Genomic DNA, 22,852 nt, shown 5'->3' on the forward strand with positions numbered 1-22,852 from the left:
TAACAGGTTGCCCTGTGTCCAGGTGGGCGTACAGAACTTGTAATACACTCGACTTAAACAGAAATAAGCACAACAGACCAAAAGATCTCTTGCTAACCCCAAAGAGACAAAACAGGAGCAGAGAATTGCTCAGCCCTCTTTTACTCATGTCAGGTATGTTTGAATTAACCCCATTTTCTCCACCAGCTTTCCGCTGTTCCAGCCATCAGGAATGAAATAACCTGCGGGCATTTCTGCACCTGGTTTAAATTCCTACAGCTGCACTCTTATCAGAACAGCTTTGATCATTTGCATCGAGGTTCTTCCTCTCCTGTGTTTACAGCCCCACTGAGCCTCACAAGCAACTCAAGAGACAGGGGTAAGACATTGACTCCCCATGACTTGTACTCAGGGATGAAGGAAAAGACAGATATCAGCACTGAGCAAATGCAGCTGAGGATTAGCAAAAGCAATTATGAAAAACAAGTCATGGAAATAATGATTCATCGGGAGTTAAATCAGATGTTGGGCCCAGTCCTGCCCTCTGTGGATTTGGTGACAGCAGTGAGAATGTTAGCCCTACAGAGGTAACTTTCAAAGCTTTTTTAATGTCCATAGCAGTTGGTGCTAGTTGTATAGCAGCATCTTTTTTGCCCACCCTACCTTTCAGACAGCCTGATACCTTGGCAAATGTTATCCTTTTCACTCTAAAGATATTTCTCTTCTGAACAACATTTTGGGTTGAAAGGAACCACTTCAAAACACAAGTGCAGTAAGAGAAGTGACAAGAAATTATGGCTTGTGTTAATCCAGAATCCCCATTATAATACCCTGACTATACCTGCATACATCATTGCTCAGCAGATCTCCAACATGCTTTACAGAATACTGGCAATATCAACGGCATCCCGCTACAAGGGCTGGAAGATCAGGCCCAAAGCTGGGTAAGGGCTGGAGCAGAAACCTGACAAGGACTAAGGAACACCAAACCCTGGGTTGAACCTCTTCACACCAACCAAGCAAAATAACCCTACTCTGATACTGCCAGCTCTCTATCTGCCAGTTTTCACACTAAAACATCACTATTAAAGAGTAAAGTTAAGCATCAAGTCAAAAGCTCTTCTTGAAGTCCCCATCCCACTCCACAGTCAGCAGCCAAGACATTCCCCAGCAGCTACAAGCTTCCTGCATAGCCTGAAAGATTGCAAGTGAAAAGCCAGTAGATCTCTCTTGCCCAGTGCAGCAATTTGATTCCCCCAGGCTGTAAATCCCCCATCCCTTAGCTAACACAAGTCTCTGCCAGGAAGGCATTAACACCATGATGACACACTGCACCTGCCCCACTGTTTCAGCTCCAAATCCCTTGCTGAGGGACCATGCCTCTCAGGAGTAATCTGTGATGCTCTTCTTTGAACTGAGAGAGCTGGTGAGGGATGGTTGGTTGTGCTGCGGCCAGTGAGGCTACGACTGCCAACAAAGAGCAGGCTTTGCTCACAGGCTACTTCAGCCTTGAGCTGTGCTGCTCAGTCTCCTCTCATGGCCAAATTATTTCTTGGAGACCGAGGCACAGTGTTCCCAAAGCAAGGGTAGACCATGGGAAGGGCAGAACTGCTATTCCTGTCCAGCTCTGTTCCCATTAAACAGACTGTTAGGCTATTTCAGTGGTTCCGAAACAAAACCCCAGGCAACGCTCTGCCATCAAACAGGAGATAAAGCCTGGGCTAACTGAGGGGGAAATCAATGGTAACAACTGAAATGCAATTTTACAGCAAAAAGCTAGAATATAAAGATAGCAGAGGGAGTCCATCATAAGAAAAATAAAGACTATTTAGAGGAGACAAAAATCAATGGGGAAAAGGGTGGAGGGAAATCCAATATTCAGAGCTCAGATCACACAAAAGAGTAAATAGACAAAATATCTATTTTCCTTTCTTGTAGTCTAGCAGAAAATGATACAAAAACATAGAAAAATAATCTTAGAGAAGCAGTGGAGAGTGCCCATAAATTACAGCTACCAGATAGCTGGAAACAAAGCCAAACGAGGGAGGTTATTTGCAGGAGAATTTTATGTGGCTCTGTGGGTCACCTCGATCTCCAGCAGCTAAGGAAGAAAAGGAGGGGACAGAGAAACTAAATTATTTATGTCAATCAGGCTTTACTGTCACAGCAATACACCTTTCCACCACTGCGCTTTGCTAGGATTAATGATCAGGCTCTATCTGGAAGTAGGCATGAGAAGAAGAAAAGTTGAAGTAATTTGGTGTTGGAATAAAAAGATGTCACCCAGCTCAACTAACACATGCTGGAATTCAAAAGGAAACATTCCTGGACTAGCAGAAGATGCACTCTTAGGGAAAAAAAACAAACAGCCTTAGAAAAAGAAACTCTATGGGGTAGTGAGAGCTCCAGCTCTACTGGAAAGGGTATCCAGAATTGGCAGGTCGGTTTGCACAGTGCCACTGCCCAATAAACTAATCAAGATGCTAATGAAAAACAGAGCACCTTCCTGTCTGGGGTTCACATAGAGACAAGCTAAAGCCAAAACAACTCTCACCAAGGAAAGGGGATGGGGGAATGAAGAAGGCAATGCAGAAGAGCTGACTGACAGCATATTCAGATATTCACATGGCCCTCAGTGAGACCCTTCAGAAGAGGCTGCTAAAGAAACCTAGTAGTCACAGCAGAGGAAATGGGTTAAGGATGGGATGAGGAGACAAAAATGAGGTTGAAATAAACCAGTTAGTGATGTGCACCATGTGAAATAAGGCTCACAGACCAAGTCTGTGGCAATGGAGCGTAGCATTGAAAACAAAAAGGTCATCAAAACCAGGGGTGAATGAATGCATCCACCTTAAGAAAGCTGAGCAAGGGAAGCAGAGTGAGACCCCGCTCCACCTCTCTCCTTTCCAAAGAAGTCACTGGTTAAAGATTTAGGCTGCAAAATGAAGGATCTGAAAGTCAATAATTGTCAAATCTCATACCACGAGATCTTAATTCCTGGATGCTCATCTGGTACTGTGAACGCAGCAGGTGTTTGTATGGGGGGGGGGGGGGAAATGCATTTAAGGGTAACCTTTGTGTGTTAATCTTTGTGGCCTTTCAGTGTGTTTATTTTTGTTTGGGCGTGGACAGATTTGCTGGAGGAAATGATTTAAAAGACACCATATAATTGCACAAAAGTGCATTGTGTTTCATTGCAATCATCCTCCCATTAAATACATGGCTCAGCGTCAGCAGCACTCAGGCTCCCATAAAGTGATGGGACTCACTGCTACGCATGGTCGCACCCCACTGGCTTCCACCTCACCTGTGGTGGAGTAGAGGTGGGCAGTTCTTCTTCCCTTTGGCCCTTCCAGGTTTAAGGGAGCCCCAGATAGAGGCCAAGGGAGGAATAACCCAAGATGCACTGTCTTTAATGAGTTATTACTCCTGCACACTGCCAGGGACAGCTCTAGAGCAGCAAGGTGCCCACAGACATTTATCACTTGCAGCACAGGTGTGTGGGGACACACAGCACATCTGAGAGCCGGTAAGGCAGCACCAACCCCACATGGAGCCCTCACAGGCACGAAGGGAACAGGCCACACAATTATCTAAATAGCAGGACTAACCACAGCTATAAAGGATGCTGATAATAGGATTTTCCTAAGTGCTTCTAGGGCGGTTACTGCTGCCCTTCAGAAAGCATCTGAGAGATTCCAATGACAATTAGGGGCAGATCACTTCACCCATACATCTATCATACTGTGAACCCCTGGCAGAGGTTGGGGGGTGAAGAGTCCCTGCAGCAATGTGAGCACCTGACGAAAGCTCTGTCCCACAGGCTGCTATGCTGAACAATGTGGGTGGAGGGGGAAGGAAAGGGTCGCTTGTGGTTTCCACTGGCACCAAATGTGCTACTGGCACTTTCATAACTTTTTTTTTCCCCCCCCATAATCAAGATAGTGAGGCTTTTTTTTCTTTAAATAAACAAAGGGCTATAATGAGGCGTCTGTACTGTGCTATGTCTGGAGCCTCCAGCTTATCAGAACCAGCACGGGACACAGAACTTTTGTTCCTTTGATCAGGAAGAGAAGTCAGCAAAGCACACAGACCCAGCCTGCAGCGTGGGATGGAAGCTCCCCATCTCCAACAAATCCTGGGCTTAGCAGGGCAGCTTTAACTGCAGGATCACGCAGACATTAGCAATCAGACAACTGCTGTGGCCACCCCAAGCTCTGCTGTGAGACTTTGAGCACTAAGTTATGAACAGCACAGAAGGCAGCCACAGATACCATCTCCAACTGCATATTTCTGGCCCTGAGAACACGCTTTCCCCAAATACTCTGCCCAAGGGGGTTTCTCAGCATCCTGCCCTGGCTCTCATATCCTTATCCTGGGACTCCCAGGAGATGATCCAGCTTTCCCATGGTCAGAACGGGTGAGCAGCAGGCGCCAGGCATCCAACACCGAGCTGGCACAGGGCCACAGCACTGGGACCAGGAGGGCAGCAAGGGCCACATGGGGGACAGCCCTTTCCCTGTGGGGTCTGGCTGCTCCTGGCCTCTTGCCCACACACTGCTGAGGAGGGGGATGCTGAACAGACGCAGAAAAGCAGATAAAACTGTCTGACCTGAGCGTGTTTACACAAATGCCACTGGTTTACGAGGAACAGCTCTAAGACAACATACAAAGAAACACCCTGTAATATATTTGAAGTTGTTTTTCTTATTCTTTTGAGAAGCAAAAGGTTAGGAACAAAAATAGAATGAGGTAATTTAACAAAACAACTGCTGCTTGTTTCTCTCATCCTGCATCTCTCTCCTCTTCCATCCCTCTGCCAACCCCATCTGCCCCAGCACCCATTCCAGGTGGGACATCCTCCCACTGCTTTTGGTAAGGAGCACCAAGGATCTGAAACAAACCTGCAGCCAGGAAGGGGAAAGGCCCCAAACGGCAGTTGTCACAACAAGGCCAGGACAGACTGGCTCACATCTATTTCTGCACATCAGAATGAAGGAAAGGAGGGGTAAAGAAGCTGCTCCCACTGCCCACCCCAACATCAGCAGGGCCCTGAGACATCTCACCATCACTATTGGATGTAAGAAGATGACAGCAGCCAGCTACCTAACCCACAGACATAAAGAGAACTGTGGTTTGTCAGTGAGATGCATCTCATCCTCCCAGACTTCAGGACAGCACCCCAATTCATCACCAGGCTGATGGCAGCTGCTACAACCCAAGCCCTTCCCGAGGGACAGGGACCAGGCTGCACCCCAGGTCCCAGCCCATGGCAGGAAATACTCGGGTTATTGTTTCCCTTCTGAATTTAAAGAGGATTGTTTGTCTCAGCCCCATTAACAGCCAGCAAATTACAAATACAAAAAGAAAAAGCAGAGCAGCTCATGGGCTGCAACCAACCTGCTTTTCCAGTTCATATTGTCTACTTTTGTTTGTTGAGAGTCAAGCCTGGGGAGAGTGAAAAACATTTCCTGCCCCTACAGCATCCCGCTGCCTTCAGTTCCCTCTGTGGGGCATGAGCAGGTGGAGGGTTCCAGCCCCACCTGGCAGCCCTTGGCCAAGCAGCCCTTCTTCCCCAGCTGAAGGCAAGGAGTCCACATAGGGCCTTGCACTCCCAGCCAGTGCCACGGCCAGCTGTGTTTTCTCAGAGCATTTGGCAGGTGGAAGGTTTGGGTTTGTTGGCATGTGAGTGCCACGCGCAGGAGAAGAGACGCACGCACATCTCTGGGAGCTGGGCTCTCCCATTTGTAAGGCTAAAGCAGAGAACAAAACCGGTTTGACAGAGAACAAATTAATTCAGCACGAAGACTTCCTAAAACAAAGTTTATGTCGCTGACACATGAAAAATAGATAAATCCTTGCAGGAGATTACTTCAATGAGGCCGAACATCCATCACAGTGCTGAAGATAGGAAGCTTTAAAATGCATGCAATATTCTTAACACCCTTAGCTTCAGGAAAGCAGCACAGTTCAGAGATGATAGCAAGGATCCCAAGCTTTGAGGGGACTGCTGCCACCAGAATAGAAACCCTCCATTAGAGTCTTCATCCTCATCCCTTTGCCCGGCACCCCTCCTTGCTGGGAAACACAGCCCTACACACCAACACTGTGGACAACCCTCTTTTGCCATGCTCTGCCTTCTTGACTATACTGGTATGGGATTTAACCTTGAAGGACATGCAAGAGTTACTTCACTCAGCATCAGTGTTCTGTTTTAAATGCACACTTACTGCCCCATCTCCTCAGCAGAGCTCTATAGATTTTCAATTGGGTCCTTCAGGATCCCACAACCCTGCTTGGTTTGCAGGCTGCCCCTCACACCTTGTGCAGGTCCCATATTCAGCCAGGTTCTCCCAACCTGTGGGAGCAGCTGCAATTTCTAACAAATCCCTTGTTTCACCCTTTCCTCCTGGAGAATTTGCAGCCTCCGCACCATGTCCCAACCTCAGAGATCCCTCTAGCGTAGCCTTTAGCAAGTCCTCTTGCATTCATCTTATTGCCAGAACAAAGATGTTCCAAGTTAGCAGCCTCTGGGATAGTTTTGTAGCTGCTTCCAAACAGGGCACATGTTGTGACACTTAGCATCCATATTTATAGCTATCAAAATGTTTTACGTATGTATTCACAGCCTCATTATACAACCAAGGGCACTAAAGGGCACCACCAGTGCAGGAGATTCATCCAAGAATCATACAGCAAGACAGCAAAATCGTGAGTGGAAGATAAAAGCCTCAGCTTCCAGACCCAAAAAGAGCACACAGGAGGGGGCTGTGCAGGTTACTGAATTGTACAGGCTGCAGTGCATTGAATATATCACATCCAAGTACTTCCTATTGCCCAATTACAGTATTTTGCCTCATACTACAGAAATACAAGATACTTTAGCAACAGCCCAAAGCCTCCATCTCCCAAACCCAAGAGTAGATCATATCTGACCTTTGCAGGCATTCTAAATCTGTAGTGTGAAGTGCACATTGTATTTCGTAAGGCTCCTGTATGTGTTTTCCATAGACACAATGACACAAAAGAAGTAGAGTCTGAGAGCCAAGCCATGGAAAGACGGTGGCTTTAAATAGCCTCTTTGTCTCGCTTTTCCTTGCTGAAATATTGCATGTTTAGAATCAAGCTTCGGATTTATCAGAAGCCCCAAAATAGAGACAATAGAGGGCTGGGTGAATTCCAGCGTCATTTTAGGTCTTAAAGTTTCTCATTGCTTTCTTCCCTCATCCCGTTTCACCCTCCAGACCTTCCAGGGTCCCAGAGCCCAAGGAGTGATCTCTGCCAGAAAGGAAAGAGGTGCACAAGAGAAACTGCACCTCTACAAACACAGGGCTGGATTGCAAAACCAAAGCTGCTGTCCTTGATGGGGGATAAAGCTTTAACAGACTTTCAGTCTGGTACCCAGATGAAGTCAGAAAGGGAAGGCTTTCTGAGCACTAAATTAATGGGAAAACTGTCAGGAGAGTAACAGAAGCAATAAACATTTATGTTCCAGTTCAAGGCAAGAGCAGACGTTTATAACTGTGCTATTTGAATGTCAAACTCTGTGAGAGTCCTCTCTAGTCAGGGCACGGGGATGCTCCTTTTTAGGAATGTGCAGCAGCCTGCAGAGAAGATAAGGCACTTGCCCTGAGTGAAGAGCCCCAGATAGGGGTGTACCAGAGTGACATAATGGGAATGCCCTCCTTGGTGTATTCCCATCTCCTGTAGGCTGTAATTAGTCATTTTATCTGGGTCCTGGTACACTTGCCTGTGCACTGACAAGGAAACGCAGCATGTATTCCCTCTCATAACCATTGTTCATTTATCACAAAGGTAATGTAGATCTATCAGGAAAAATACACCTAAGGTTATCATGTACAGCAAGGTCCCAAGGTGCCAGGTAACCCAAACTTAGCACTGTATTTTGTAGTGTGCTGAACTGCAGCTCTGGACCACTCTGTTAATATAAGGTATAAAATGAAAGCATTGAGCAAGCCATGCTTAACACAATGAGAATTATCTATTCTCTCCACAGCTAAGTGAGCCCACCTGCAGCCCAGCGTGTGCAGGTTAGCTCAGAAATGTAACTGCTGTTCATCCATGCGTGACAGGCAATGGATGGAAACACAGTTCATGCAGGAATTAACTATGGCACATATTATTTGGGCAGCTGGATATGATGACTTGGAGTTAGCACAATGGTGAGGATAAAACATGCACAGATAAGTTCCTAGTTGTGAGTGCAAGACATCATTTGAACACCGGTCTTAAAAGCACACAGCTTAGCCAGCTTCCCTCTGCTCACCTCATGCATAGCCATACAGGTGAGGAAGGGGCAGCCCCAGACCCTGGAAGGGATTTTGGGGGGAGGTCTGATGGCAACTAAACACAGGAATGGTTCCTTCACTCTGGCTGTACAGCTTTGCTCAGAGCAAGGGGAGAACAAAACCTTCAGAGACAAAACTCTCTTGTATCTGCAGCAGCAGGTCCACAGGGAGCATCTCCAACAGGAGGAACCTGGGAGATGCAAACAATCCAAAGCTGCTGCTGTGCCACAGGGCTCCCTGCTGTCCTGAGGGATGCACAGTGCCCCTGGAGGACGCAGCATTTGGTCAGCAGAATAGAAGGATGACTTAGAACAAAAATACATTTTAAAAAGAGAGAAAAAAGAAAAAGGCAAAGACAGGTGGCATACACGGTGAGTCAGAGGCTCTTGTTGAAAGGTGAGTGCCTTTGGATAAAGATATAATTACTCCCCGAGGATCTGTCTGCCCATTGCAAGCTCTTCTCCAGGAACTAAACCAGACACTGGTAACTGACCTTCCTGAACAGACCTCGACTGAATGGCCTCGTCGAGGCATCAGCCCACAGCTGCTCCTATTAAACACTGAACCACGTAAGCATTGTTCTGCTGAGATGCCAAGAAAGGCCCCTGCACTCTGGGCTGAAGAATTAAACATCCACACAGACATGAGCAATGCTCACACCCACAGGATATCAACCACTACATGCAGGCGCATGCACCAGTTAGAACCCACTCTCAGGTGTGCCAGGCTGCCAGACAGCATTAGCACTCCAGCAATAGCAATACGTTAAGTGACTGCTTCTCAGCACCCTTCTCCTAGTGTGGATGAAGCTCCCCCTAACCCCTCCCGGTCGGTCCTGCTACCCTGCTCACAGAACAGATTTTCCTTTCTTTAACGTCGGCTGCCCTCTAGTGAGAATCACCACCGTGGCACCTTGTTGTCACCGGACCTCAACCAGCCACAACCAGGGAGTCCAGGCCAGCCATCCCCTGACCTTATCACCCAAGCCTATGGTCTGCACAACCATCGTACAAAGCCATATTTATAAACCATACCTCAGTGACATCTCCAGCTCTTAAGGGAAAACCATATGAAAGACAGCAAATGCCAAATAGGCACTGATACACCAAGCCCTATCACAGCTGGGGCAGACACACTGCTGACCAGGACACCTCTTTACACACCTCAGCTCAGATGGAGAACGGCACAAGCTACACAGGATCACAACAGAAGGGGATTCCAACAGCTGGGATGAATTAGGTAACCCCTGAGATCTCCCTGTCTGAGCTCAGACTGCAGGATCTGCAACATGCAACCCCCATGGAAGCTGCATTACATGCAAGTGGCACAGCTGGAGCTTCAGCTATGGGATGTATAGAATACAGTATAGAAACCAGCAGGAAGTTGTGCAGTGCTGCTGGCTTTGGAAAGTTTGATGTTTGGTGGCTGTATTGTTCAGAAATACAATATACAAATTACTGCACATTGAGAGTTTTACATATTCTTCCTTTCTCAGACCCTGACAATTAACTCCATCTTTGTTCTAGTATCCAGTACTGAAACTAAGTGCAATTATTTATCTTCTCTGCTGAGCAAACAGGAATGCGAGCAGTAACTGTTGACACAATGTATTATTGAGGTCTGACTTGCCTGACAGTGCGCTAACTTCAAAAACGTTATCTCAGGTGCTGTTTTGCAAAACTCGCTTTATAATCAGGACTTTGGATTTCAAATCAAAACCCAGCACTGGGGAGCACGGTCACATATCAGTTAGAAATAATCTCCTACTATAAAGCAAAAAGATAAATCTAATGGGGACTGACCACCCCAAAAAACAAACACAGCATCAGCAACTTTCACGAGAAAGAACTACAAGGAGTAGGGGAACCAGCAACCCAATATTGCCCACACCCAAGGCACATATTCACTGGGAATGCAATCAGCACCAATCCTTGGCGTTAGCAACACCCTGCAGAGCAGCAGAGACCCTCCCTTTAGTGTACATACACACCTGAACTCAGTATTGCCACATACACCTGGGAGCAATAGGAATAGGAAACAAGGATCAAAAGCCATTGGTTCTGTTTCTCGTTCTGCACTGCCTGAAGTCACACATCTCCTGGGGTGATAAACCTAAATCTGCAGCAGCTCTCCCAAACCCTGCTCTGCATTCCTCTTTCTCCTGCAGTAGAAACATGGCATCATGTGAAACAGCCAAACACAGAACGCCTGGGCCTCTGCAAAAGCATTTGCTAACGATCAGAGAGGAGAACGGTGTGACCTCAGGCTCCTGGTTCCTGGCACAGCCCCAGGGTGACTGTTCTCTGCCCTCTTGCCACATAGAGCTCACACTCAGGTGAGAGCATCCAGCAACGCAGCTGTACATCGCTGCAGAACTTGCATGTAAATCACAACACTTGCATTAAATCACGGCACTGGCACAGTACCAGGAGCCAAATAGTTAATTGTCCCCACAGAGGAAAATAAAAGAGACACTTAAAAAGGCTCAAAAGATGCCCTTAAGCCGCATCACCCTGTGAACAGCTGGAGAATCACTCCCATTTCTAACAGTGCCACTAAGAACCAGGTGTGAAGAATGGCAACGCCTGACTTAGAACCGAGCTCACTGCAGGTCACACACATCTGGAAGCAATATGCCAATCCCGAGGGCACCGAGCCAGGGGGCCGTTAAGGAGAAACAAGTTCGGTCTTGAAGTTCGTTGCTTGTCAAGAGCAGCAGTGAGAAGACCCAGGCAGCACACAGAGCGGGCACAATCAGCACACCCGTTAATCGAGGCTTCTCTCCTTCCACCCCGCGTTATTTGCTTTATGGAACGCGGGTTGGCTGAACGCAGTTATCAGCTCCCTTCAAATCCAGCCAACCAGGCTGCCGGCCTTCTTGGCCGCGTTCAGGGCTCATAAAAGGCAACAAAACCCGACACCAGCCGAACAAACAGCGCGAGTCCGAGCGCTCTGCCAGCTCCGTTTCCCAGCTGTGCTCGGCGGCCGGTTTGGGAGCGGAGCGCTTTGAGGGGGGCTCGGTAGGACAACAGCGCGATGTTCGTGGGGACGTGGGTACCCCACGCAGGACAGCCCGGGGATGAGCAGTAAACGCAAACACACGGACAGCAGCGCTCCTGCCCTGCTGGCGGTGCACACACAGCTCAGCCGGGCACACACCGCAGGCACTCAACCTGCAGCCAGCACGACCGTCATCCGCGTAGCCCACGCTCCGACGGACAACACGGGGCAGCCCGTTCAGCTCCTCACCCTCTGCCCACAGCCAGACCCGACCCCCTGACCCGAGCGGTGCGGGGACACCGTGTGGCCGTCCCGCACTTACCGATGCTGACAGCAGCGCCGTGCAGGACGGACTCGACGTTCCCCATGGCAGGACGGTTCGGTTCGGCGGACGGGCAGCGCAGCGCAGCGCTTCTGTCGCCCTTCGGGTTCGAAGCTGCCGCCCGTCCCGCCCCGCTCCGCCACCGCCAACCGCAGCTCGCGGGCGGAGCTCGAGGCCGGTCGGGGCGGTCCGTGTCCTCAGGTTCAGCTGTTGGTTCTGCCGATACCCAGCTCGATCCCCGACGGCTGCTCCTCCAGCATCACGCGCTCGGTGCTTTGGATGCGCAGGCGGTGGGTGTGAGGCCCCATAGGGAATGAAGGCAATGACCATCACTCACCCAGTGCTGCTTCGCTTTTATAGCTGCATGCGGAATATTACTGGATGCCAGCAGCTATGAATTGCTTAGGTGCAGATAAAGACGCATCCCACCTTGGTGACCAAAGATGCAATAATGAGGACACAACGTACAGATGAATGTGCTGCTGCCTTGATCCAGGGAAAGGACTGAGTCCTAGAGGATGGGAACAGCAATGTGTTCCACTGAAGATGGAGCACTGCTGCCATCTTCCCCCCAGCATCACCGTGTCCCTTATTAGACAGCGTGGTTATGTGATGAGAGCCCCCCGAGACACGGATGTCTTGTTTGAGTGTGACTGGGACAAGTAGATGCTCCTTATCTGCTAATGCACTTCTTATCTTCTCCATTAGGTGGGAGCAACACAGCAAGGCGTCTATCGCTCCAGCAACCGGCAGAGCTGCTGGTGCTGTCCATACACGGCAGTTACAGCCCTTCTTACCACCAGGTTTGGGGTCACTCGAGCAGTTTGGGTTCCTAATAATAACGCTTGGAACACAAACAGCAGCAGCGCGACACAGAACTGCTGATTTTGTGGCGTCCTTAGCAAGCCCGGACTAGCAGCAGGAGGCGAGCTGGAGCCCTGAGTAACTCCAGCAGCGACAACAAAAGGGTGCTTGGTTCACAGACTTTCTTAAAGCAAAGGAGACGTCTTTCTCTCTTTGTTCCCAGCAGACAGACATGCTGTCATTCCTGAGGAGGGTGAGTAGAGCCCTGAGAAGCTTTCCCAGCCCTCTAATAACAGGGACGTTGCAGCTACCTAAGCAGGTGCAATGGGAATCTGAATTCAGAAGCAGCGAGCCCGTGGCTGCCTACTCCCAGGTGATGGCCCCACTGCCAGGGAAATGGGCCCTGCAGCCATCTGACTGGCATGCTCAGCATGTTTCATTACTCAGCCATCTTGTTCCCTGCAGTTTAGCCGGGACCTCAGCCCCTACAGCCCCGGTGAGTATTTCCAGATGGATCAGAACAGCCTCCTTTTATCTCCAGCGTGTCCCAGCCCTGCTGGAGCAGCTGGTGGGCTGTCCTCAGGAGGAGCAGGAGGCCGGGCAAACCACTCTCTGTCCCTCTCTCCAGGCATTTGAGGCAAGCTGAAAGGAGCCCAGCACTCTGCTCTGAGGGCAGAAACAGAAACCAGCAGGGAAGGATGCAACACCCATCTCCACTGAGCTCCACCACTGAGGAACTGCTGCTGGGACACAGGGTTGCCAGGAGGTTCAGCTGCTGGTCCTGGCAGAGCTGCAGTCTGGAAAGTGATGTTGTGGCTCAGACAAAAGGCTGTCCAGCATCACAGTGCCTAAAACAGCCCCCGTCTCATTCTGCGTAGTTCCTGTGTTGGTGTCATGCTTTGGAAGAAGGCCTGATTAGGGTAGATTTTCAGACGATATTTCCACAGTTACAATATCACAAAGAGAGCAGATTTCCCGTGCAGATTTGGAGCCAAATTGCATTGATCCTGACCTTTTTTTTTATTATTTTTATGAATTCTTCTGTGCTTATTCAAGCTCTGACCTTCCTACTGTTGCCAAGAAGCAGTCTGGCTAGTAGAGACCACAGTAATGATTTCTTAAAACATGAACATCTGTCCCCATTGGGATCCAAGCTGAAGTTCACCAGCTCATTTCATACTAAGACCACCGAGCAGCTGTCAGGCAGCGCTAGCCCTCAGCATGCATTACTGGACTGGAACCAAGAGTCTTCAGAAAGGAAAGCTTTAGGTCCCATAAGCAATCACACCTCAGCTCTAGGGATACAGCATCTGCATCACAAGGCAGCCAGCCATTCCAGCTGCATAGTGCAGCCCACAGCTTTCCCAGCAAGAAGCGAGGAGCCTTTGGAGCTCACTCACACACTCAGCCACTTCTGCAGGGGTGGGTCCAGCAGGGACAGGGCCAGCCCCATCTTCACTCCTGCAGAAGCAGAAAGATGTGTTCTGTGGGTTATGTGAGGCCAGATCCCCTGAGTAGCAGGACAGTGAATTACCTCAGCGAGTAACAAAACATGCCCTTTGCATTCTTCTTCCCTTAAGCCCTTGCTCTGGATGCACTGGAAGAATAACACAGTACAACAAATGAACTGAAAAGAAGAGCAGATCTTACATAAGCAGAGCACTGCAGCAACCACCCAGGGTACATCCATGTTCTCTTTCCAGTCCTTCCAGCTGTGTATGATTGCACACAATGTCACCGTGTTGCCTGTCTTTGGGTGCCCATGAACTGGCATATAGTTAAGGAGAAGTCACCTTGATTCCATGCCCCATCGACAGCTGAAGCAATAACAATATGAATGCTTAGCTTCTGACATAACTACTTTGTTAGCAGATCTCAAAGCACTCTGCAAAGCTTGATCCCCAAACCACAGGGAGAGTCCCCCATCCCCAGGGAACAGGAGGAGCAATGCTTCCCTTGAGGTCTCTCAGCATCATACAGTATGAAGCCCCATGTCTCCCAGTGCTGTGACATCAGGGCATGCTGTTGCTCAGGTTTTACATGTTACTCCCCCATGCCCTCAGTAAGATGCTGCTGAAGAGCAAAGAGGATACATTAAGTCACTTCACATTTTTCAGTGTGAAACTCTGTTAAGGGCCACTTGCAGAATGACAAAGAAGTGCTCTTTCCCTGAACACCAGCTGAGTGATGTGACAGATCAGCCTCCCTCCAGCATCTCTTGAGTCCTAACCTCAAATGACTTCACCAAGCAAAGTCTTGCCAGCATTTTCTCCCCTTGAAAGCACAAGATAACGATAACAACAAATCCTGCGCTCAGGATGTTGCGGGAATTAAACGGACACTTATCTTTAAGAACATAAACAGAAAACAAAAAACGCTCTGCAAGCATTGTTGTAGCTCCGTTACATCACCAGCACTCTCCTCCTTGCAGATCAAGCAGGGAGCCAGGCCGGGCCGATCCCCGACCCGGCAACTGCCGCTATGTCCGCTAGAGGGAAGCTCGTCCCTACGAACCCGCAGCAAAGTTCTCGACGAACGAACTGAACCTGCGATTTATGGAGTGAGTTCGGGCTGACAACAGTCCCGCTCATCTCTCCGGCAAGTGAAAGAGTTTCTCTTGCATCCTAGCTGATGTCGCTTGGGAGTTGGCTCGTTACATCTGCTGCTTGCCCACAGCTCTGCGAATATCTCAGGGTTCACCTCTACGCATTGACATTGCTGCTCTGGATACACAGAACTGATGACAGGACAGCCAGCGCCAGCAGCAGGATGGCATCCGGCCATGCTCCTCACAGCCAAACACCTTCACATTGGTGCAGCACTTTGCAAGAGGGGAAAAACACCGGGGAAGGTTTCAGTCTGGGGCAGCATTCAGAGTAACCACAGTGCTTGGTGAGAGGAGGAAAGACACTGTCAGGTAGATGTGCCTTCCCTTGTGCAAAGTCTGCCCTAGGGTGGGAGAGGGCAGGAAGGAAGGAGATATCCCCACTGAGACCATAGCAAACTTTTCATATATCTCTGGTAGGTCAGACATCTTCCCACCCCTAAATGTCATCGGATAGAAGCATGGAAAAACAACAAGAAAAGACCAAACAACCCCACGCAGCTGCAGGCCACATGGAATGAAGTCACTGGCTTTGCCCCCCAGATACCAACCAGCTGCACAGAGTCATCCCATTTTGTGCCTCGGATGCAGGAGATGGCAGAAAGACATACAGGGATGGAGAAGAACATGCTGCTAATTGCAAATTGGTTAGTACTTGTAGAGCAGTACCCAAGAGCAGATCTCAATCACAGTTCCAAGTTCTATCAGGCTGAGCATGACAGGATGATATTTCTATGATGCTTTTCACCCTAGAGATATTTCAAGGGTGGACGTGCCTATTCCTAGCCCAGGACAAGTGCGTTGTGAAATAAACACTTTTTGAGTTCCATAGCACAGGGGAATATGTGCTGCACTGAGGACTACCATGTGCCCTGTGCAGGATGTCCTTATCAAGAGCTGCTCCCTGGGCCCATTCATCCTGTTCTCTCTGTCCTCAGCTGCCCACAGCCCCCTCAGTGACATTGTTCTGGCCTAACAATATCCAGGAATTGCAAATGAGTGTCCTTAAATTCAGCATGGAAAAAGATGTCTATGTAGGAAAGAAGCTCCTTCTAAAAAACACCATGAGCAAGGTAGCCACATTTAAACTCTTGGCAGCTATTTATTTATTCATTCTGTGGGAGCTATTTTAGAGCGTGTTGTATGAGAAGGAAACTAAAAAAAAACCCCTCTCAGCTAATGTGACAGCAAAGCTGGACGAGACAGTCCTCTCTGAAGGAGGGATCGTGTCCTCTGTGGGTGTGCTGGCTTCCACCCACTGCTCTGGTGTGAATAGGAACAGTGGTTTGGCAGTAACAACAGTACTGTGCAAGAGTCCATGGTAGGAGAGAAAGAGCATCAAGTCAGATTTGCGAGCATTGGGGTTCTCACAAGTCTTTCTCCAAGACTTAAAACTAGGGTATGGCATTTTCCTCGTAGCACCTTGAAGACAAACTGTTCATCCACCTCTTAGTGCCATGAAAGAGTAGCATAACATTGCAGGTCTCAGTGCAACACCTGAGAAGTATTAGAAGGGCTGGAAGTCCAGATGTGTAAGGTATGTGGCTGCAACTTCTGCTTTGGCTCAGCGTGAGTCATTCGGACTTAGTAGCCTCTCTTTTATAATGGAAAAAAAGTAGTGGAAAATGTGCTGGGGAACATTTCATCGCATGTGGAAGCTGATAAAAGCAGTGGCAGCTGCTGCATGGAGCTGGCAGATGGACTCAGGAGACAGAAGCCCCATTTCTCTCTCTCTCCCCCCCCCCCCTTAAACATCACAGATGATTTTTCACAAGTTACCTCATGACTCAGTCACCTCTTTCCTCTGTGTAAAGCTGATGGAGACTCACCTCAACGAAGCACGTCAAGATCTACACTGATGTGACTACTGTCTGAATAAGAGCTTGAGATCACAGCACCTTGCCGTGTCTCTGCGGTGGTCACTGTGCTGACGCAATGTGTAACAGAGTGGCTACATGTTTGCTGGCAAACCAGGTACATGCACATCAGGTGTAGTCACTCAGCAGTGCCGCTCTGTGGTGACACTGTTGGGGGATATGCACACCCGTCAGAGCTGAGGTTTCCTCCCCAGATTGCCAAATTTGGGCTGAAGAGAGTTACCTGACTCGTTTTTGTTTCATTAGCAGGCTCCAGGTGTCCTGTATCTCAGCATCATCTCCTTAATGTCTCAGCATGGCTTCTGACTGCAGCCCAGTGAGCCATAATCTGCTTTTCCCTCCTTAGCTCTTTCTACAGTCTGCATTTGCTCCTAGATTCCAACTGTAAAGCCCTTGAGTTGTCTCAGCATGTGTCTCCTGGTGTCCTGGGACCAGGCAGCTCTGAGACCACACAGTTCAGAGCTCCTTACTGACACAGGTGACACAGACAATGGCACCACAGGGGCAAGTCTCACCCTGAGCACATGGCAGGAAGGGGCCCAGCCTTACAACAGGTGCCTGTAAAACCCAAAAACAAAGATCAAGCAGCAAGTAAGAGTAGCACTGTGGGCTGCATTTGCTGCACTGTGAGAGCTTATTTCACATGGGAAGGGGAAGTGCTGGAGGTTCTGCAACCAAGGCGTGTGGGAGGAGGCAGAGAAGGAAAGCTAAGCAGTCCTGCTCTGTCATGCTGCTTCAGAATATGAGACCCAGCCGGCTGAGGTGGAGGTTATAAATGGCTGGGCAGCTGGGGTGCAGTGAAAGGAAACAGCGTGTCCTGCAGGACTCAGGGAGCTGGAGAATATATGGCCAGAAGGGTCAGGAGAGCCAAATTGTGCAAGTGGGTTCTGAAAGGCCAGCCTGTTTTGCTAACTACTAATAGCACTGGAAGTTACGATAGCATTAATCTCAGCTCTTGCATCAGCCAATCCATCTGCCTCCCGCTGCCCAGCACCGTGTTTGGAGTTGGGCTGGGGCTGGTCATGGTTTCTGTCTGTCCTGTGCTGGATGAGCAGAGGGCAGGACGGTGTCTCTGGGTGCCTCCATGGGACAGCTGTGGGTTGGCACAAGAGCTCTACCTTTTGCCCCAGATGTGGGTTTGGATCCAGAGCTCCCTCAGCACCATGCAGGCATTGCCATGGCTGCTGCCAGGGCCCACGGCTGCCTCAGGCCTCTGCTGACAGGCTGGGAGCCTTCAGAGCACCCAGCCCGGCCCATCCTTTGCCTTCTTCTGCACTGCAAATCCCAGGCAAGCCTGAAGAACTGGTTTGGGTTCTCCCAGTGCTGGTTTTGCTGGCGCTGGTGCAGGCCCTGCTGTTGCCGTTGCTATGTTTTGTGGTGGTTAAGCACGGCGTGCTTCCCACTCCAGGCGCTGACGTGAGCCCTGCTAATCTGGAAGGAGTTAAAGCAGCCCTGCCGGGAGGGACAGCACAGGGGCAGCTCCACTGCACAGCTCCGCAGTACTTGGGGAAGGCTCTGGCCCCAAAGAGACTGAACTGGGCTCAGAACCTTCCCAGAGACAACAAATGTGGGGTTGAGGGGCTGTGTGCAGCTCCAGGCTGAGGCTGTGAGCCTGTCCTCAAGTCCAACACCATACAGAAACCAGCTGAAGCTTTCAGGCTGTTTGCTGTCACAGCATGGCAGCACTGGGGTGTTACTGCTGCATGGAGACCCCCAGGCACAGTGCCTGAGTGGTGGATGTCCACAGCCCTAAGCAGGAATCTCCAGACAGATATCCTTACAGTGTTTCACCACCTCTGGGATGTGGGGGGAAGGGAGCGACAGTGGAGGTGCAGACACGTCACTCCAATCCATTTGTGCTGGAGAGACTTGGGGGTCCCCCCTCCACCTCATCTTCCCTCTTCTCTAACAGGAGAGTAGAAGATGCTCCATCCCCCCCACCCCCTTCTCCCCGGCCCCTCTGCGTGAGCAGGGGGTGGCTGCAGGGATTGCAAAACCTTGAGCTGTGCCATGTTTGAGGCTGGTTTTCGCCAACGTTACCAGGGCACCAGTGACTCATTCTCTCCAAACTTTCAGTTTCAGCCTCAAGCGCTGCCTTCCAGAGGGACCTGGTGTCTGTTGTGTGAGTGAAAAACTCTGAGACATCTCAGCACTGTGGCTCTCTAGGGCAGAAATATCCATATACAGAAATCATCCCAATAATGGCCAGTGCTGCCTTGACCTGGCAGAAGTCTGGCCCCAGGAGGCAGATGTGGAGGGGATGAGTGTGTGGTCCCATCATAGAAACCTCACTGCAGCAGCCAAAGCAATCATTAAGTGTCCTCCAAAGGCAAAAGAAGGAATGAAACAAAGTTGCTGCAAAAAGGAAAATGTTTGCAAACAGAGGAGCAACTCTGTAATGAAATGTTTCTTATGTTCAAAGTGATCTCTGGACATTATTTCAACCAATACCAGTCCGTAGGTGTGGGGCACAAGGGCACGGGTGCCTTTCTTCATAGGGACCCTGAATTCCAGCCCAACCCCACACATCTCCTTGTCCTCTTTCCTCAGTCCTTCCTCAGAGCTGCAGGGCTCTCTCCTCCCCACGATGGAAAAGTACAGCCCATTCGAGAAGGCTCTGGATGAACTCTTCGGGGGGTGGGGGGGGAGCTGCTGAGCTGCTTCCACCCTCCAATGTGAGAAGAAATACAGGCCTGGAAGCGTGCCACGGCAACAGGCTTCAATAATAGTCTGAGCGCCCTGCGGGACGCGAGGGGCCCCGCTCAGCTATGGCAGGAATGTCCCCGGCTCCCTCAGGAACCCGCCGTTCCTTCCTGCCGAGCCAACGTCACCACCGGCCGGCAGGAAGGCTCCTCCGCCCCGGGCCCTGCGCAAACAGCCCCCCCTCCAGGGGCTGCAGGGGGAGAGGGGCACGCGTGGGGCCAGCTGGCCGTGCCCCTATGCTGGGCACCATAGGATGTTAGAGCTGGCCAGAGATGCAGGCAGCTCCAAGAGGCACAGGGGGAGCCGGTGGTCTCACACAGCCCTCTCTGGTGTGAAACTTATCCCCTCGAGGGTCCTCACACAGCCAGCACCTCCCAGGAGTTTGGTGAGCCACTTCTTCACTGCTGCATCCAACCACTCCGTTCCTATCGGATGCCTTGGGCTCTTGGAGCAGGGCTGGGTGGGATGGAGTCACAGCAGTAAGGTGGGCACTGGCCCCATTTGACCTCCCTACTCTGTGCCCAGCCCCAGGTGATGCTCCCTGCCCTGACATGGCGCTGGCAGCAATGCACTCCCCACACATCACCTGTGTGCAGGGACAGCTCAACAAGGAAAGCAGTGATGACACCTCCCATGCAGGCAGTGATACCTGCACAGTCATCACAAAGGAGGAGCTGGCTGCTCAGCTGGCAAGCAGGATCTGTAGCCACCCAGGTATCCTTTGCACCTTGCATGGGTTCTGCATCCCTACTGCATAAGCAGCCCCCAGCAGAACAGCATAATGGCCAGGCCATCACTTTTTATAGCCTGTGATCTGTGGGACCCCATGTGAACTTTGTAGCAGAGGGAACAGCCATTCAGGCAGCCCAGGATGAGGATAAACACATCACAACAGCTACCAGGCAACGGGGCAAACAGTGCAGTGCATCCACGGCCCAGCCCCATTGCTGTGACAAGTGGCAGCTCAGCCGTGGCCATTGTGCTCATGCTCTTCCAGCACAGCCAAGTCTTGTTGCTTCACTGACTCTCAGAGTCCCAGCACTGCCCTGAAGTGGAATAGGAAAATAAAAAGTAGGGGGAGGGCACAGAACTGGTCCATTTTTCCAGTTCCTAGTCCCAGAACAGCTGTTTCCCCATGGAAAGGAGACACAAGAGACTTCTGACATGGTGATATCTTACACCTGCTTATGTCATGACAGGAAGGCCAAAATAGGAGAGAATTGATCCACGGGACCCCAGGAGTTAAACTGTCCATCAGAAGTGCCAGAGAGAAGCAGAGCAACAATGCAGCTCAGGCTGCAATAGCAGGGAGAGGCTTAGGCAAACAGTGACGAATTTCAGGCTCTCCAGTGCTGTCAATAGAATCCTTAAATCACCAGCCTAAGATGGCGCATGGCTTTGCAATTTTGCCTGAACTCAGCTTCACGTTCCATTTTTATTTCTGCACTTCCCACTTCCATCAGGAATAAATGTATGGAAAGCTGGGAGTGCTATGAGACCACATGCAGCATCTGCCCATGGGAAAGAAACACCAGAGCTGGAATACCAGTGCACTGCCAGCCTTCAAAGGGCTCTGACATTGAGCAACAGAGATTTTGGTGAGCCTCCCAAAACAGAAGAATAACTTGAAAACAATAGTGCTGCTCTATAATGCAGAACTCTCTCCCTGAAGGTCTCAGCATGGCCGAAGTGGTCAGCTCTGAGAGAGAGCCCATATTCCCCACCTCTCACCTTGCTATGACCCTTTCTAACCTGATCTAGGTAAGCTGTGCTCACCCTTGCGTATTAGAACCTCACCTCCCTTTATAAGAAGAAAACACCACCAATAGAAAGTGACCTCCCCGCAAGCCAGTTCTCCCCAGCTCCCCTTCAAAAGCTCAATGGAAAAAGCCTGGTGGGTGTGTGTTGTCACCAGCTGGTCATCTGCCTAATTAAAGCTGACAGCAGTAAGGCTTAGCATCTCAGTCTTCACTTCAGAGAAAAGTAAACCGAGTTAGAATAGCAGGAGGTGAACTGGTGTAAGTAAATCATGGTAAGAATCAATGATTTCTGGTTGTCTGCTAAAGGACCATCCAAAAACTCGACAGACATTTCTATCTCCATCACATCCACACAGATGTGCCCTTCAGAAAGGGATGCATCTTTCAACGTGATGTTGGGCGGGTCTTAGATTGCATGATCAGAGTAATGGCAAATTCCTGAAAGCCTTAAGGAAAGGAGCTTCCATCCTTCCCAGAAGCCTTTATGTGCTCAGCAGCCCACCTGTGCTGTAAGAATAGGAACAATTTCAGACCTCCAGTTTCCAACGTAGGTGCAGAGGTTGTGCTGCCATTGGTCTGTGGCCATGCATGGAGACTTTTACCTGCAGAATAGGTTGCTGCACTGAACAGGTTGTGGGTTATGATTCCATCCATCTGCTCAAGCACCTGAAAGCAGGAGCAGAGCCATTCCCTCCCATACCCTGTCAGTGTAACATCCTTACTGGAAAGAAACCTGCAGCACTATTCAGGGCATACTTGATACTACTAAAAGGCATGCAGTAAACAAACTACTTCTGATTAATTCCTTCATTGGAATTTCTTTAAGCTCCAGCAAAAATAAATAAGTAAATAAAGATGTCCTGCTGCCCTTGAGATTCAGTCAATCTGGAGTGAGATATGGGTCCTAAATTGGTGAAAGCAAACAGCAAGTTTATGCTCTGCATTTAGCATCCTTGTTCATCCTTTTAGCCCTGCTAAATGTATTGAAATCTGAAGCTCACCCAGCAGCCTGTTTCAAACAAATGCAAAGCCCTGTGTTGTCCTCAATACACCCCAGCTGTAAACCAAACCCAGCACCTTAAAATTCCTCATCCATGAGCAAATCACTGGCAATGAGCACCCAATGCTGGCAGAGAGCACTGAGCTCTGGGTAAGACCTCCATATCCACCAGCCCTCCTTGCTTTTTTTGTCCTTCTCTTCCAGTTGCATCCAGTTGTTTCTCTCCCTGACTGCGTGCCCAAACCCACACATTTCGTATGAAAAAATCCCTGCATCCCCCACCCAGGAAGATCATTTTGCACCAGAAATAGAGCACGCTATACTTGGGATGCAGCCCAGGCTCCTTAAAAATAGCTTGGCGTGTTGTTCACAGTACCACGCGCAGCTCTGCCAGCTGCCTGGACAGACAGACAGGGTGCCAGGGGGCAGGTCCTGCCCACACAAGGCCATAAATGACCATGGTACTCTTCAACAAACCAATTGGCACCCAGCA

The 22,852-nt window shown here is 49.8% G+C and overlaps 1 protein-coding gene across 2 annotated transcripts in view; it reads right to left on the reverse strand.

Moving 5' to 3' along the window:
- Positions 1 to 11,720, reverse strand: part of NEURL1B (neuralized E3 ubiquitin protein ligase 1B) — a 104,058-nt gene extending 92,338 nt beyond the window's left edge. Inside the window, exon 1 of one of the 2 annotated variants that reach the window (XM_015876212.2) lies at positions 11,611 to 11,720. In XM_015876212.2, the coding sequence (XP_015731698.1) occupies positions 11,611 to 11,656 (46 nt within the window). In that variant the 5' untranslated portion in view covers positions 11,657 to 11,720. The remainder of the gene's footprint in view (positions 1 to 11,610) is intronic. The other variant, XM_015876210.2, reaches the window with a different exon arrangement.
- Between the last annotated feature and the right edge of the window lie 11,132 nt (positions 11,721 to 22,852).

This window comes from Coturnix japonica, chromosome 13 (genome assembly GCF_001577835.2).
Source record: "Coturnix japonica isolate 7356 chromosome 13, Coturnix japonica 2.1, whole genome shotgun sequence".
Taxonomy (NCBI): domain Eukaryota; kingdom Metazoa; phylum Chordata; class Aves; order Galliformes; family Phasianidae; genus Coturnix; species Coturnix japonica.